Source organism: Suncus etruscus, chromosome 1 (assembly GCF_024139225.1).
Source record: "Suncus etruscus isolate mSunEtr1 chromosome 1, mSunEtr1.pri.cur, whole genome shotgun sequence".
Classification (NCBI taxonomy): Eukaryota; Metazoa; Chordata; class Mammalia; order Eulipotyphla; family Soricidae; genus Suncus; species Suncus etruscus.
This window is the reverse complement of record NC_064848.1, coordinates 151,357,389-151,374,134: the sequence shown is the minus strand read 5'-3', so window position 1 is coordinate 151,374,134 and position 16,746 is coordinate 151,357,389. Positions and strand designations below refer to the sequence as shown.

General features: G+C 37.1%; 1 gene segment (V, D, J or C); it reads right to left on the bottom strand.

Moving 5' to 3' along the window:
* LOC126012093 (T-cell receptor beta-1 chain C region-like) overlaps window positions 1-7,972 on the bottom strand; it is an 85,871-nt gene extending 77,899 nt beyond the window's left edge. Inside the window, 2 exon segments of the C gene segment in view lie at window positions 7,161-7,485; window positions 7,909-7,972. Coding sequence covers window positions 7,161-7,485; window positions 7,909-7,942 — 359 coding nt within the window.
* Window positions 7,973-16,746: the final 8,774 nt, after the last annotated feature.

Below are 16,746 nucleotides of genomic sequence, written 5' to 3'. Positions count from 1 at the left end.
ATTGAATAGGTCTACTTATGCTCATGGGCCAATTAATCAGTATTGTGGAAATTAGGCAGGATACTCTGGGCTTTGTGCCCAGAGGAACTAGAAGGAAGATGGGATTAATTCTGTATAAAACTATATAGAAAGAGCTATACACTTAGTGAAAGGCAAAAGGGAAGAGTCACAAAAATCGTCAACATAAACTACAAATAAGAAAACCATATGCAGGGGCCAGTGAGGTGGCCCTAGAGGTAAGGTGTCTGCCTTACAAGCACTAGCCAAGGAAGGACCGCTGTTAGATCCTCCGGCATCCCATATGGTCCCCCCAAACCAGAGGCAATTTCTGAGCATCAAACGGGTGTGGCCCAAAAGACAAAAACAAAAACAAACAAACAAAAAAAACCAGATGCAAGAAGTTGTCTGATGTTGGTTTTAATCAGTAAAAGTTCCAAAATTAGAGATACAGCATTAGTATAGCAGGCAGAGTACTTACTCTGCAGTTGGTTAACCTGGGTTTGATCCCTGGCACCACATAAAGTCCCCGAAAACCTTTAGGAGTGATTCCTGAGCATAGAATAAGCCTTGTAAGATAGCCCTGTATAATCATAGAGTAAGCATAGGAATAAACCCTGTATACTGCCAGATGTGACCCCTAAATCAAAACAAACAAAAAGCATAGAAAAATTATATGTAATATCCTTAAAGAAATCATTTCAAAAATTGTAAGGAACCAGATTCTTTTAAAAAATGATCACCTATACTTGTAAAAGGCTCAAATAGAGTTTCTGAACTAAAGATTAGTATCATCTTTATCTTTAAAAAAGTTGAAGGATAGAGGCTGGAGAGTTAGCTTAATAGATCTAGTGCAAGCTTTGCAAGTGGTGAAAGAGGAAGAAGCCTCAGTTTTCCCTTACATCAGTTCTATTTGTTCTCATTGACCTCCAACACTCCTACTGCTCAAGGTTCTGGCTTACATTTTAAACATTCCTCTGACTCCCCAAGATCATAAAATTCTGCCCCAGAGTTTAGGCTTACTCAGAGACTAATGGCCAATACCTATATGGCAAATGACTAGATCACTCTGTATAATCCTTACATTCTCTTTAACATTCTGGTCAAAGAAGAAATACAAATAGTCAAAAGGCACATGAAAAATACCCCATATCACTAATCATCAAGGAGATGCAAATCAAAACAACAATGAGGTACCATCTCACACCACATGCATCACAAAGAACAAGAACAATCAGTGCTGGCAGGGATGTGGGGAGGAAGGAACTCTCATTCAGTGCTGGTGGGAATGCAGTCTAGTCCAGCCCTTATGAAAAACAATATGGAGATTCCTGAAAAAACTGGAAATTGAGCTCCCATTTGACCCAGCGATATCACTCCTAGGGTTATACCCTAGGAACACAAAATTACAATACAAAAATTCCTTCCTAACACCTATATTCATCACAGCACTATTTACAATAGCCAGACTCTGGAAACAACCAAGATGCCCTTTAACAGAGGAATGGCTAAAGAAACTGGGGTACATATACATAATGAAATATTATGCAGCTGTCAGGAGAGATAAAGTTGTGAAATGTTCCTATACATTGATGGACATGGAAACTATTATGCTGAGTGAAATAAGTCTGAGAGAGAGAAACACACACAGGAATGTCCTGCTTATCCATGGATTTTAAGAAAAATTAAAGACATTATTGTGATAATGTCCAGAGATGAGGGCTGAGATGAGGGGTGGAAGGACTGCTCAAGATATGAAGCTCACCACAAAGAGTGGTGAGTGAAGTTAGAGAAATAACTACACTGAGAACTATCATAACAATGTCAGTGAGTGAGGGATGTAGAAAGTCTGTCTCAAATACAGGCAGAAAGTGGGGAGGGAAGAGATGGGGGCAATTGGTGATGGGAAGGTTGCACAGTGAAGGGGGTGTTCTTGTTTTGACTGAAATCCAACTACAATTATGTTTGTAATCATGGTGTTTAAATAAAGAAATTATTAAAAAAAAAGAAAGAAAGAGCTTAAAGAAAAAATATTCTGGTCAATTGCTAAGAAATGCAAAAGCTCAATTTTCATTAAAAATGGCCTACATGAAAAATCTTTTACCTTTGACTTCCCTGTGTACTCAATAGCAATTTTTTGTTTGTTTGTTTTGTTTTGTTTTGTTTTGTTTTTGGTCCACACCCAGTGACTCTCAAGGTTTATTACTGGCTATATGCTCAGAAATCATTCCTGGCTTGAGGGACCGACCATATGAGACACCAGGGGGATCAAACAGCAGTCCTTCCTAGGCTAGCACTGGCAAGGCAGATGCCTTACCACTTATGCCATCACTCCAGTTCCTCAGTTACATTCTTGTCAATTGATAAGAAACAAAAAGATCCAGTTTTCCTATTAATGTCCCTTCAACCTCACACCTCACAACCACAGAGCCATAGTTAACTTAGTCCTGTATTAAGTTCTTCCCCACTGTGGAGTTGATTTTCCTTTCCCTTCTACTTTCTCATAAATCTTTTTATTTAAGTTTGAGTCTAAGTATCCTTATTACTCAATATTTTCACTCTTGAAAAGATTGAAGCTGGTAACATGGAACAATACAGTTTCACCTGCAACTGTGGGATCTCTAGATTTGATCGCATATAATTCATGACTCCCCTAACAACTATAGAAGTGTCTTCCAAGCATAACCAGGAGTAGCTCTCAAACATTCTCAGCTATGACACTAAACCAAAGTAAAATAAAAATGGAATGGAAGGTTAATTATTGTATTAAAATTGAGAGATGTCCTAGTAAACAAAATAAAGCAGATGGGTAGGCAGGTAAGGAAGGGGCCCCCACAGGTTAAACAAAATAGATACCAGGCATGGCTTCATGGTTGCCTAGTGAGGCTGGTAAAACTTGGTGTCTGGGTCTTAAAAAAGTTTACCTTAGTTGTTTCAGTCCTCAATTTACCCAGTTACCCCCAGGGTGGCAGAGAGAGGAAGAGAGAAAGTGTTATCTTCTCTTCTTGGAGCTATCACCTCTCTCTTCTCCACTTAGTATAAATCACCCATGGACCCACAGGCATTAAACATATCCTTAGGAAGTTGCCTAGAATGCAGCACAAAGATGCCCAAAGAAAGAAAATAAGAGGTGCCATAGTGCTGGTGCAGCAGTAAGGCGTTTGCCTTGCACTTGTCTGACCTAGGACAGACTTCAGTTCGATCCCCTGGTGTCCCATATGGTCCCCCGAGCCAGGAATGATTTCTGAGCACATACCAGGAGTAACCCCTGAGTGTCACCAGGCGTGGCCTAAAATCAAAAACAACAACAACAACGAAAAAGACAGGTAATTAGAAGGCATAGATTAGATTATGAAAGAAAGTTGAAGTGTATATAGGTTTCAGGCCATCTCTGCTTCTGTAAACAGTTCTAGAGTTTGAGAAGATCTACTTACTGTTCAACATTAAACTCATTTTTTTAGACTCTAGTTATCATTCAGAATAAAGTATGATCTTTTTCAGAAAATAGGTTCAGTAGCTAGAGAGATAGTACAGTGGTTAAAGCACTTGTCTTACAAGAGGTTAACTCTGATTTTATCCCAATAACACAGAGTCCCCTCACTACCACTACGAGTGACCCCAGAGGACAGAGCCAGGGTAAGACATGAACATAGCAAAGTGCCGCTCAAAAATAGAGCGAAAAGATAAAAGGATAAAGGATAAAAATTAAAAATTCAGGTACATTTTTTTTTGTTATTGTTGTTGGTTGGTTGGTTTGTTTTCGGGCCACACTGGGCAGTGCTCAGGGCTTATTCATGGATCAGCACTCAGAAATCACTCCTGGCAGGCTCAGAGGACCAGATGGAAAATTGCGGATCAAACTTGGGTCAGCCATGTTCAAGGCAAAATGCCCTACCTGATATGCTATCGATTCTGCCCCCCAAGTACATGTTTTTCCAATTAAAAACAGAAGATTCCATGAAATCCTAGGAATGAACAGGTTAAGGTAAAGGAATTAGAGTAGAGATCAATAGTATGAGTCAGACTTGCAGTTAGGATTGAACTGAGCCTTTTCCAACTGTGCTTGAATCTGTTCTTGGTACATTTCCCACTTCATAATCGAGTGCTTACATGCATATCAACAGTACAGTTTTTTTATTAAAACTTTTTTTTTTGGTTTCTGAGCCTCACCTGGCAGTGCTCAGGGATTACTCCTGGCTCTGTGCTCAGAAATTGCTCCTGGCAGGCTCAAGGGACCATATGGGATGCTGAGGATTGAACGAGGTCCGTCCTGGGTAGACAGTGTGCAAGGCAAGTGCCCTACCACTGTGCTATCACTCCAGCCCCATTAAAACATATTTTTTAATCGAATCATCTTGAGATACACAGTTATAAAGCTGTTGATAGCTGAATTTCAGTCATACAGTATAGTTTTGAGGTTCAGATTTTGGGGTCCTGGGTTCTGAACAAGGAGAATGGGATACCATTTTGTAAAGGCCACATGTCAGGCAGGCTTCTCTTAGGTTCTGAGCAGGGAAAGATGCCATTTTGTAAGGACCACATGGTGAAAGCCACATACTAGGTTTACTCAAGCCTATTTCTATTAACACCCAAACTACCTGGCCATATGCCTATCAGGGAAGGACAGATTAGGAATAACCAATCATTTTAAAGATCATCAAAAAGCTAGAACCTCCCAATATCCCTTCTCTATATAATCCTATTCATGACCTTGGATGGGGTTTGTCTCCTTCTAGAGGCCACCTGGCCAGCCATTTTTGTTGTTGTTGTTGCTGTTTTTAATAAATAATTTCTTTATTTAAGCACCATTGTTACAAACTTATGGCTTGCCAGTTTTGGGTCTATAGGCAGTTGAATTAAAGTTTGTTCATCTTTACTCCAGTTTTGTGGTCTTATCCTTTGACTCTGGACCTAATAAGAGAATAGCCAGTTTTAAAACTCTGGTGAGACTTTCAGAAAGCAGAGAACCAGGGGTGTGGTTCAATAGTAGAACGTTGCATGTGCCCCTGCCTAGATTCCCAGCACCATCAAAATAAACAAATAACAGCTCATAGTGATTTTTTAGAGGAGAAACAGCTGTTAGCAACTTTGCAGAAATAGCACTTTACTTCAAGGGTGGGAGCAACAGCACAGCAGGTAGGGCATTTGCCTTGCATGCTGTTTGCCTTTCACACTGCCAACCTGGGTTCAATTCCCAGCCACCAGGTGTGGCCCAAAAAACAAAACAAATAAAGAAAAGAAAGAACATTACATCAAGATTCTTTATACTTGCTTTTCGCTTCTGTTTCAAAACTTTTTTTTTGTTTTTTTGTTTTTTAGTGAATGCCAAGTCTAAGGGAATTAGAAAAAGAACCATTTATTCCTTGCTGTCTGGATGGAGACAGAAAAATCAGTGCTTCAAAAGATTACACCCCAAACTTGCTCAAGGGACAAATGGGTTTCAGGAGATTTTCTGTGCTTGGGAAATAAGGCAGTTTGCTCCCTTGTATTTGTTCTTATGCTGAAGGACAGAAAAAAAGAACCAATACATTCAGATAAGGGCAGATAAGTTTCTCTCTTGTCACTTACTTCTCAGTCACCTAAAGTCTGTTCCTTTAGGTTTTGAGAATGCTCTGAGTGTGGGATCACTAGCAAAAAAATCACAGAGCAGCAGTCTGCTGGCTCTGGTCTGGAAAATGATTTATTTCAGGAAGTTTTGAACTAGAGTAGTTAGACAGACAAGTTACTCTACCATAGGGCAGAGTACCAGTGGCAGACTTAAAACTTAATGACAGATGGTAACTGTACCTGGCTAACATGATTCTTGAAGAGTACCTAGGATTCCATAGAGATAGATTCAACAAACAGTTGAATCTATTAGTATAGCTCAGGTGGACAGTTTTCTTCACAGTCTAATAATGCCTTGAAGTGATATGCAATACATAAGCCTTTCTCACACAGCCCTGATTTTATGGATTACACAGAGATAGGGGCCAAAGAGCACAGCTAAAAATGTAGTCCATTCTGTTTACTTCTGAAGTACAGAGAGACCTTCTGAGTATTGCATCTCTTTTTACAGGGCAGATGACAGAAAGTGCAGAGGCTTATCTTCTTGTATTATAGGATTTTGGATATTCCAACATGGTCCATACTTGTAAGTCTTGCAAAATCTCCAAAAGCTCATTAATGTGTCAGATCCCTAAACTTTTGCAATCTTTATATTGTCTGACATTTATTTATGGTACTGAGATGTCTAGAACACTTGGTTAGTTTACACTGTGCTTTTGCCCAGAGCAAAGGTGTTCCCCAACTTCCTCTTTCTTTTCACCAAGCCCTTTGACTCCTAATAGATCTCACTGGATCCATTGGATAGAATCCAATCAATCCACTGGATAGAATAAAGAGAGGTTGGGGCTGGAGAGATAGCATGGAGGTAGTACGTTTGCCTTGCATGTGGAAGGACAGTGGTTTGAATCCAGGTATCCCATATGGTCCCCTGAGCCTGCCAGGAGCGATCTCTGAGCAAAGAGCTAGGAGTAACCACTGAGCATTTCTGGGTGTGACCCAAAAACCAAAAAAAAAAAAAAAAGAAGAAGAAGAATAAAGAGAGGTTGGTTGGGGTAGCCACAGGGTGGGACTATGAGGCAAGAAGCCAATTGACTTCATGATTCTCTCCTGGCTGGCTTGTTTTTTTAATTCTTAGGGGATATCCTGTTTTAGACCTATTCACCTGGGATTGGAAATATGACAAGTGGAGTGATTTCACGACATTTTATTGTTTTTGGTCACCAAGAACAATAAGTACAATTCCATTCATATAAATAAATGGTATGATGTCAAAAGGATTATAGATAATAGCATAAATATGGCCTTAAAATAAAATAAGGTATGTTTATGGCCTTGGCATTTAAAGATATACTGCCTTATTGATTATTTTTAAACTTTCTCCTGGGGAAAACACTCTATCCTCAGTCCTTAGTAGCTGAAGATACTACATACTATCCTGTATGTAGATGAAACTCTTCAAGCTTTTCATGCATTTCTTTCTTCATTCCCAGTTCTCCATTTGTTCCCATCACCACCAGAAATACACATGCAGCTATCATCACCCGAGATCTGGCTGTGGTTTCCTCCCTCCACCCTGCCTCTAGCTCACTGCATGGGAACTGGGTTATTGCTCAAACCTTTGATGTATGTCCAGCACTGTGTCTCCAGCACTGCAGAAGTAGAGGCTGCTGATTTCTGAGTCCAGGCACATCACATTCATACTTGAGAATGTTAATGTTGGGCGGCTGATAGGAAACTTGTCCTTAGAAAATCCACTTTCATAAGTAGCCTCTGAACCTTGATTGGCAGTTGCAATCAGTACTAAACTTTGTCCTGATAGCTGCTGATACCAATACATGTAGGTCATCTGAGTGTCTACTTCACACTGGATCATCACAGAGCTCCCACGTTGACAGATGTCCCTGCTTGGATTTTGAGAGACGAGAGCTCCAAACACAGAACCTAATTCCAGAAAGACAGAGACATCTGTGAGGGCCAGTACAACTTGCCTTATCCCCAGGCAGGACAATTCTTTCATTATTTGCTTCGAAGTCACCTCAGTTTCTAGAGAACAATATAGCATTGCCTTTGTTTTGTCCTTTGATGGGACCCTCAAGCCCTCCACTTCTCCACTGAACATGAACACCAACCTCCTCAGGTAAGACATATCTGGTCCCAGGCTGTAAAGATAATACGGCAAGGAAGGTACTTGCTTTGAACACACCAATTTTGGTTTAATCCCCTGCACTCTACATATAATCCCCTGAAAACACCAGGAGTAATTCCAGAGCACAGAGCAAGAAGTAGCACCTAAGCATCACTAAGTGTGGTGTCTAAACCAAAATATTACTAATCAACCAACCAACGGACAAAACAGACTCTTACCTGGTCCCAAAAGAAGTAGCAGGTGGGTCAGCATCCTTACTTGATAACTATCCTCCTTCCTTTCAGAAAAGGCACCAAGAAATTAACTCAATTGGCTTCCTCATCCCCCACCCACGACAAGATCTCTTTGCTTCCTGGAGTAGGAAATCAAGTATTTGCAGTAGATTAAGAGAGTTACTTACCAGGGAGTTCCATAACTCTTCATGAAGGCAATAACTCTCTATTCACAAGGTAACATAAGATGCATTTGTCATGATATGAATCCCTCTATGCTAGTATTGTCATCCAGGTAAGCTCAATATTTGTCTCCACATTATGAGGACCTCAGAAAATGGAGCTATTTGCCCTGTAACAATTGTGTTGATTATGTTTTTGATTATAAGATCATCAGCCATTTTCATCAGATGCCTGGTAATTTTTACATTGTTCTTAGACATTGTCAAGATTTTGTTTATGTCTTAGATGATGGTTGAACTTTGTTTTAGTAGACCTTTTAATTGGCTAAATTCTAGCATCAAATTCTGTTTTCCTGTATTGGGCAGCAGCTAAAATTTCCGATTGGGTTTTTTATAATTAACATCAATGATTGGAATATTTTTCTCCAATGCATGCATTAGATATTACCTAATTTTTTTGTCTGAACTTGTACACATAAGTTTATATAACCATTATGTGAATATTCTCTTTCATGGATATTCTACCTAACATTCCAAACAAATTCTTTATTGTTTTTATTTTGACTGAGACTTTTCTAGCAAAAAAATGATAAAAGAAAAATATGTTTAACCTTTGTGTTACCTTTCTTATAAGGTCTTCTTACTGGTGGTTCCTTTCATTGCATTAAAATAGGTTTTAGTTACCAGCTCCTGCTCCATTCCTCTCATCCCCAGTTTATACCTATTATTTGCAGAAGGCTGAGTCTTATAGAAGTTATGTTATTTCAAGAACTGCCTCATTCTTTTCCATTTTTTTCCCTATCTTTGAGCCATACCTGGGTCACTTTTTGTGAGGTGCTCAGAGATCATTTCTGGCAGTGTTCAGGGTACCATGTAGTGTTAGTGATCCAACCAAGGCATCCTGAAGTCAAAACACGTGTTTCAATTTCTTTAAGCTCTCACCCTGCCTTATTCTCTTAAAATACCATTTTAGGTACTTAAGTCCCTGTGCAGTAAACCACAATTATTTTTGGTTTGTTTCTCTACTATATTTGAAACTCATTAACATTGGATTATTTTGATAAGATTGTCTTTTCCAGGTTACATCTGAACTTTCGACAGATCACATAAGTGGATGCTAGATCCTGTTATGAATGGATTTGTCATTTACTAAATTTATTCATTCAGCTGACCATGGAAATTTACTCACTTTCTAATTATGTTTCTGACTCTGCTTCCCTCACTAGGCATCCCAAGAAATGATCCCTGAGTGTAGATAGGGGTAAGTATTGAATACTGCCAGATGTAGCCCAAGAAACAACAACAACAACAAAAAATCCAACAAAATAAATACGAAACTACTATAACCTTGTTACTTAAACTATAAAAATAATTAAATTTAAGAAAAATTCAACTGCATAGGCACACTGACGTCTTCCATTAATATACCAGCTTTGAAATAGTTATTTCATTTCTTTGAGGAAATTAAATGTTTGCCATGGTGCTTATAAATTGAACTACTTGTGATATCTCATTTTTCTCTAGGAAAAAAAACTTCTTTTTATATTACTGTCCTAGTTTCTTCCAAGAAGAGGCCCATCCATTTTCCCATTATTCAATTGTTCATATTTCTGTTCAAAAACACAAATAATATATGTTACTAAGTCACATTTAAAAGTTTATTTTATTAAACATTTTGTTTTTATATAACATTTTTTCTATAATATTTCCAGTATCCTAATGGGATGTACATTTATTTAATATTTTGACTATATTTTCAAATACTTTTCTGAAACTTTATCACAAAGGTGATACTTTATGTACTTTTAAGGATATATTTTGTAAACTCTCCTTTGAACACAATTTGTAACTTATTTCTAAATTCAAATCTCCAATTCCAATTTAAAATCTCTCAATCTTGGGGCCGGCGCTTGAGGTGGCGCTAGAGGTAAGGTGTCTGCCTTACAAGTGCTAGCCAAGGAAAGACCGCAGTTCGATCCCCTGGCGTCCCAAATGGTCCCCCCAAGCCAGGGGCAATTTCTGAGTGCTGAGCCAGGAGTAACCCCTGAGTATCAAACGGGTGTGGCCCGAAAAACCAAAAAAAAAATAAATAAAACAAAAAAAAACCTCTCAATCTTTTTAGATGTCTTAATGATGTTTATTTTAAGGTATGCTATTTAATTTCTGCATATTCAAGTTCTATTGGATCACTGAGATCATCTGCCTCTCTACTTATGAAGACAAGTGATATAAGAAGGTACAAATGACACTGTCTGAAAAGTGTTTGGTCTAGTGCAGTGCTCTTTATACCAGAGATTCCTGGTTATGATGAAATGTTTCCACTCTGCCCTGGAAATGGGACCACCTTGGTTGTATCTAACTTCCTTCTTGCAGTCTATTTTCTCAGTCAATGCAATGTTTGCCTTGAGAAATAACATCAATGATAGAAATTACAGGATTCCAGATACCATGTTGTGTCTGCACATAAATGTTTGTAAATATGGTGGTTTACTATTTCACATTGTTTTGTGATGTGCTTTTTGTGTCCTTTGTTCACCTCAGCCACAAGGCCTAAACTTTCCTGCCTTTTCTCAAAGAGTTTATCCCTCATTCCTATAGGCACCTCACAAGAACATGGAGGAATATTTCTTCCCTTTGATTCTTCTTGCCATGTGTTAATCGAAAATGAACTCACATGTAAAATTAACTCGAGATATTGTAATGCATATTGATATTCTTTTTTCTCCAATTCTATTACAGAAAAAGTAGCATTGATATCTCTTCACATGATTGACTGTCCTTCTTTTTGCAAATGCTTTGTCTTTGGGATTTCAACTACTCTGAATTATTTTTGTATTCTTAAAGCAGAACAGATGCTATTCATATCGTTGACAAGTTAGTTTGTGTTTCATTCTCAAACCAGAATATACTTTCTGGATACAGAGAAAGACTATCTAATCTCAACCTCACATAGTATATTTCCCTGATGAGCATTTTCCAATAATGCATTACTGCTTATTTAGTGATCCTAGGAAATACATTTTTTAGTTTTTCTGTTTTATGAACCAGAATAAAAATATTCAAATTTTTACAGCTTATTATCTTTATTTTTGTTTGTTTTGCTTCTGAGGTGCTCAAGGATTACTTCTAGCTCTGCACCCACTCCTGGTGGGCACTAGGGACCACATGGGATGTCAAAGATCAAATCTAAGTTCATTGTATGCAAGACAAATACCCAACCCACTGTACTAACTAACCCTCGGACTCCTACCCATCTTTTTTTGAATCAGCATGCGGGCCATACAGTCTCTCTGAAAAGAGTATCCAGAATAAGTGAGTGTTCCCTAGTGAAATATCAATCAAGAGCAATTGCTTAGCAAAGTAGCTAATATTTGCTTTGAGGAACTAGGCTAGAAAGGCAAAGAACACATCGAAGATGGGAGAACAGGAATTCTTATATGCGAGCATCCCTCTAGCAGGGGGTAATCTTATATCATGACTTCAGGTTGGGGAACAGCAGGTTGCTGGGCAAGTTGAGCTGAGAGGTGGCCTCTAATTTAACAGCTGTAGTGAAAGAGGACTGAGATATACCTTGACTTTCCTAGCCAATATGTGTGGTACCTTTGGCAATATTGGACACCTGTCTCCTACTGGTCAGTCCAGTGCCAGAGTTGCCAGTGTGCCCTAAAGCCCCTGAGTTAGGGTCTAGTTTCTCTATTTGCCCTTTTTGTGTAGGGAGGATGTGACTGTGTAACACTGTGGTTAAACTGCTGGAACAGAGATACACGGATGTTTGGGAGGGCTTGGCAGACTGCACAGTCAGAAAGAAATCCTCTTTCTTCATCCTGGAGACAGTATACCCATCAGGAAAATCTCCTTTATCAGTGCTGAGAATCCCATATGATAAGTGGAGCAGCTTCAGCTCCAGGCCCAGGTCTTGTCGATACCAGAACATTCTATCATGGCCCATCTTCTGAGAACAGTTCATCAAAACTGTCTCTCCTGTTTTTTTAATAAGATATCTTGGATTTTGAATGACTTCTGCATTCATGAGTCCTGTGAGAAAAGGAGAAAATAGATGCAAAAAGAGGCACCAGGACTCTAAGGTAGAGAATATTTTTGATTTAGGAGCCCAGAAATATAGCTCTGGGGCTTGCCATCCATTCTTCAGACTTACCTATTCCCAGGAAACAAAAGGCCACACCACAAAGGAGCTTAGTTTTCATGGCAGCTATGAGGCAAAAATAGGTCTTCTTCCAGATCCAGTCCAGAGGTTGACTTTTGGTGATGTATGTGCATGTCCCCTTTAAAAATCTTATCTCCAAATATAATCAAAATTAAGTGATTGGGCTAGGATTCCACATATAAACTTTCAGGGATGCAATTCAGCCCATAACACAAGCTGTCTCCAAACCATCTGGGATGTTGAATCTGTATGGAACTTCTCTGGGCAGAAATAGCACATGTAGCTACTCTGTCATAGATATTTGTGACACTTGTACCTTACCCCTTTGAATCAGGTTGTGTATCCTCACTCTTCCATGCTGACTTCTTAGTCATGAGTCATACATACCAAGTTCTACAGATCTTTTTAGTGCTTTTCTTTTTTTTTTTTATTAATATCTTTATTTAAACACCTTGATACAAATACAATTGTAATTGAGTTTCAGTCAGGAAATCTCCAAAAATAAGGGATTTCTTTCTTCCTCATCACTCTATTTAGGAAAATATTACTGTGCTTTCTCTACCTCCTCTTTATCCCTCAAAAAATTTTAATTTATTACACAATATTACTTAATCACAATAATTAATGTATAGGTTAGAAACATGCTTTACTTTGAAGTAGGGGTTTAGGGCCATACCTAGCAGTAATTAGGGGCTACTCCTGACTGTTCTGTGGTCATTCCTAGTGATAAAGGGTCACACAGTACCAGGGTTTGAACTAGGGTAGGTTCATATAATATTTCAAGCAAGCAATTCCCTTAAAAAGCCTGAGGTATGCATATTTGAATCAGACAATATGCATTTTAAGATAAAAGAAGTGTTGTAAAGGAAAGAGATAATGCTTTCTTTGTTTCTTTCTTTTTTTCCTTTCTTTTGCTTTCTTTCCTTTCTCTTCCTTTCTTCTTCTTTCTTTCCTTCCTACCTTCTTTCTTTTTCTTTCTTTCTTTCTTTCTTTCTTTCTTTCTTTCTTTCTTTCTTTCTTTCTTTCTTTCTTTCTTTCTTTCTTTCTTTCTTTCTTTCTTTCTTTCTTTCTTTCTTTCTTTCTTTCTTTCTTTCTTTCTTTCTTTCTTTCTTTCTTTCTTTCTTTCTTTCTTTCTTTCTTTCTTCCTTCCTTCCTTTCTTCCTTCTTTTCTTCCTTCCTTCCTTCCTTCCTTCCTTCCTTCCTTCCTTCCTTCCTTCCTTTCTTTCTTTCTTTCTTTCTTTCTTTCTTTCTTTCTTTCTTTCTTTCTTTCTTTCTTTCTTTCTTTCTTTCTTTCTTTCTTTCTTTCTCTTTCTCTCTTTCTTTCTTCTTTCTTCTTTTTTCTTTTTCTTTCTTTTATCTTTCTTCTTTCTTTTCTTTCTTTATTCTTTCTTTCTTTCTCTCTGTCTCTTTCTTTTTCTTTCTTTCTCTCTCTTTTTCTTTCTCTGTTTTTGTTTCTTTCTTTCTTTGTTTCTTTCGTTTCTCTGTTTCTCTCTTTCTCTCTCTTTCTCTTTCTCTCTTTTTCTTTCTTTCTCTCTTTCTTTCTTTCTCTCTTCCTTCCTTCCTTTCTTTCTCTCTTTCTTCTTTTTTCTTTCTCTCTCTTTCTTTTATCTTTCTTCTTTCTTTTCTTTCTTTATTCTTTCTTTCTTTCTCTCTGTCTCTTTCTTTTTCTTTATCTCTCTTTCTTTTTCTTTCTCTTTCTCTTTCTTTTTCTTTCTCTCTCTTTTTATTTCTTTCTTTCTCTCTCTCTGTTTCTGCTGTTTTTCTTTCTTTTTCTTTCTTTCGTTTCTCTGTTTCTCTGTTTCTCTCTCTTTCTCTCTCTCTTTCTTTCTTTCTTTCTTTCTTTCTTTCTTTCTTTCTTTCTTTCTTTCTTTCTTTCTTTCTTTCTTTCTTTCTTTCTTTCTTTCTTTCTTTCTTTCTTTCTTCCTTCCTTCCTTCCTTCCTTTCTCTCTTTCTTCTTTTTTCTTTCTCTCTCTTTCTTTTATCTTTCTTCTTTCTTTTCTTTCTTTATTCTTTCTTTCTTTCTCTCTCTGTCTCTTTCTTTCTCTTTATCTCTCTTTTTCTTTCTCTTTCTCTTTCTTTTTCTTTCTCTCTTTTTCTTTCTTTCTCTCTCTCTGTTTCTGTTTGTTTCTCTTTCTTTTTCTTTCTTTCTTTCTTTCTTTCTTTCTTTCTTTCTTTCTTTCTTTCTTTCTTTCTTTCTTTCTTTCTTTCTTTCTTTCTTTCTTTCTTTCTTTCTCTCTCTCTTTCTTTCTTTCTTTCTTTCTTTCTTTCTTTCTTTCTTTCTTTCTTTCATTTCTCTGTTTCTCTTTCTCCCTCCCTCCCTCTCTCCCTTCCTTCCTTCCTTCCTTCCTTCCTTCCTTCCTTCCTTCCTTCCTTCCTTCCTTCCTTCCTTCCTTCCTTCCTTCCTTCCTTCCTTCCTTCCTTCCTTCCTTCCTTCCTTCCCTCCTTCCTTTCTTTCTTTCATTTCTTGTTACATCTGGCAGTGCTCAGGGCTTACTGCCACTCTGTGCTCAGTAACTATTCCTTGGCTGCAGATCATATGGGTGCCTGGGATGTTAACATGCAGAACAACCACCCTGCACACTGTAATATCACTTCGGTCTAGTAATGATAATTTCTTAATGATTAAGGGATAAACACCATGAAGAAACTCTCCTAAAGAGTTGTGCATGAGTGGGCATCATAATAATTGGAATAACTGTTATAGACCTGAAGGATGATATTGACAGAAACATGATAATAAATTGTATACTTCAGCGCTGCTTTATCACTCCTAGGTAGATCAATTAGACTAAAACTCAAATAAGAGACATTAACTTTGAAGAAAGACATATAAGATATGTGTTTAGCAGACATATATAGGGATCTTCATCTCCCAAAAGTCAAATACACATTATTGTCCAGTGTATATAAATAGAACATTCATATGCAGAATATTATTTAAGATAGATTGCATGTTGGGTCACAAAATTACCTCCATAATATCAAGAGGATAGAAATTGTATCAACTATCCTTTCAGACATTGAAACAGAAAGACACTGAAAACAGAAGTTAACCACAGACATAAGAAAAAACATGCAAACCAAAAGAGAAAGAGAGAGAAAAGAAAGAAAAAGGGAAAGAAGAAAAAAGAAAAGGAAAGAAAAGAAAAGAAAAAAGAGGGGCAGGAGAGATAGCACATGTCGCCGACCCAAGACTGACCTGGGTTTAATTCTATGCCATATGGTTCCCCGAGCAGAGCCAGGAGTAACCCACTACTCCTACTAATTCTAACTCACTACTGAACAACTGAAGATCAAAGATGAGATCAAAGAAAAAAAATTTAAAATTTCTGGAAATAAACCAGAATGAAGATATGAGCTTCTTGAACATATGGGACAGAGCAAAAGTGGTGTTAAGAGAAAAGTTCATAGCAATGCAAATGTTCATGGGGATGCTTGAAAAGGTCACAAAAGAACAAAAACAACACAGAGTAAGCAGTTGCCCCAAATAAGCAGAAATTAATGAAATGAAAACTAAATAAATAATCCCAAAGATATAACATCTCTATAATAGTTATACCAGTTTTATAAGCCATAGTGCCTAAAATGTAAAAAATTTGAACTTGAAAAAATTAAATTATTCCCTAGTACAAAGAAATAAATAATACATTTTCCCATTAAAATTAAACTTTCAGAAAAAAGTTTGCTGGTTTAAGTATAAATAGTTTCTATACTTGTACATAATTATTATACATACACATATGTCTAAGTGACTGGCATATATGTGTGTGTATTTATATGTATGTAAAACTTATCACTTAAATATTGTTTCTGGAAGTAATTTTGAGGATTCACAGTTATATTGTTTTTTTTTTTTCCTTTCACTCTGACTTAGCTATTAGTAGTTTCTTGAAATAAGTTCTTTGCACTTTGGACTCAATCATGTTCTGTGAATGTAGTTTCAGATACTTCCAATAGTTTCTGTATTCAACACCCTTCAATACTAAGTATTTCTCTAAATATCAAATTCAAATAAGCCTGGTGTTTGTCAAGTAAAAATTATAGTCATTTCAATTCCCTTAGACTATGGAACAAATTGGGGGTGATTTATGTTGAAACTTTAAAGAGTGAAACAGATGGTTTACTATGAAGTGTGAGTTTTTGCTTGTTAAATACAAATTTTGGTTCATATACTACAGATTGTATCTCATTTGAATAAGATCTTTAACACTGAGAAACATGAGTATATTCTTCTCTTATAGCTTTATTTATAATTATATATATACAATTTTTAATTATAATTTTATTTTTAAAGATTGAATCCAAAAAGATCCCATCAGTAATAATAATAATGTGATCATCACATTACTATTGAGGAAAAACTCTTATAGAGAGGAAGGAATACTAAAATAAGAGTTGCTAATCATACGTTTAGTCAGGTAAGTTAGTTACATGTGTAGGAAGACAAAGGATTATGAATTTTTTGTTTTTTCTTATACAAAAGACTAATTTTAAACT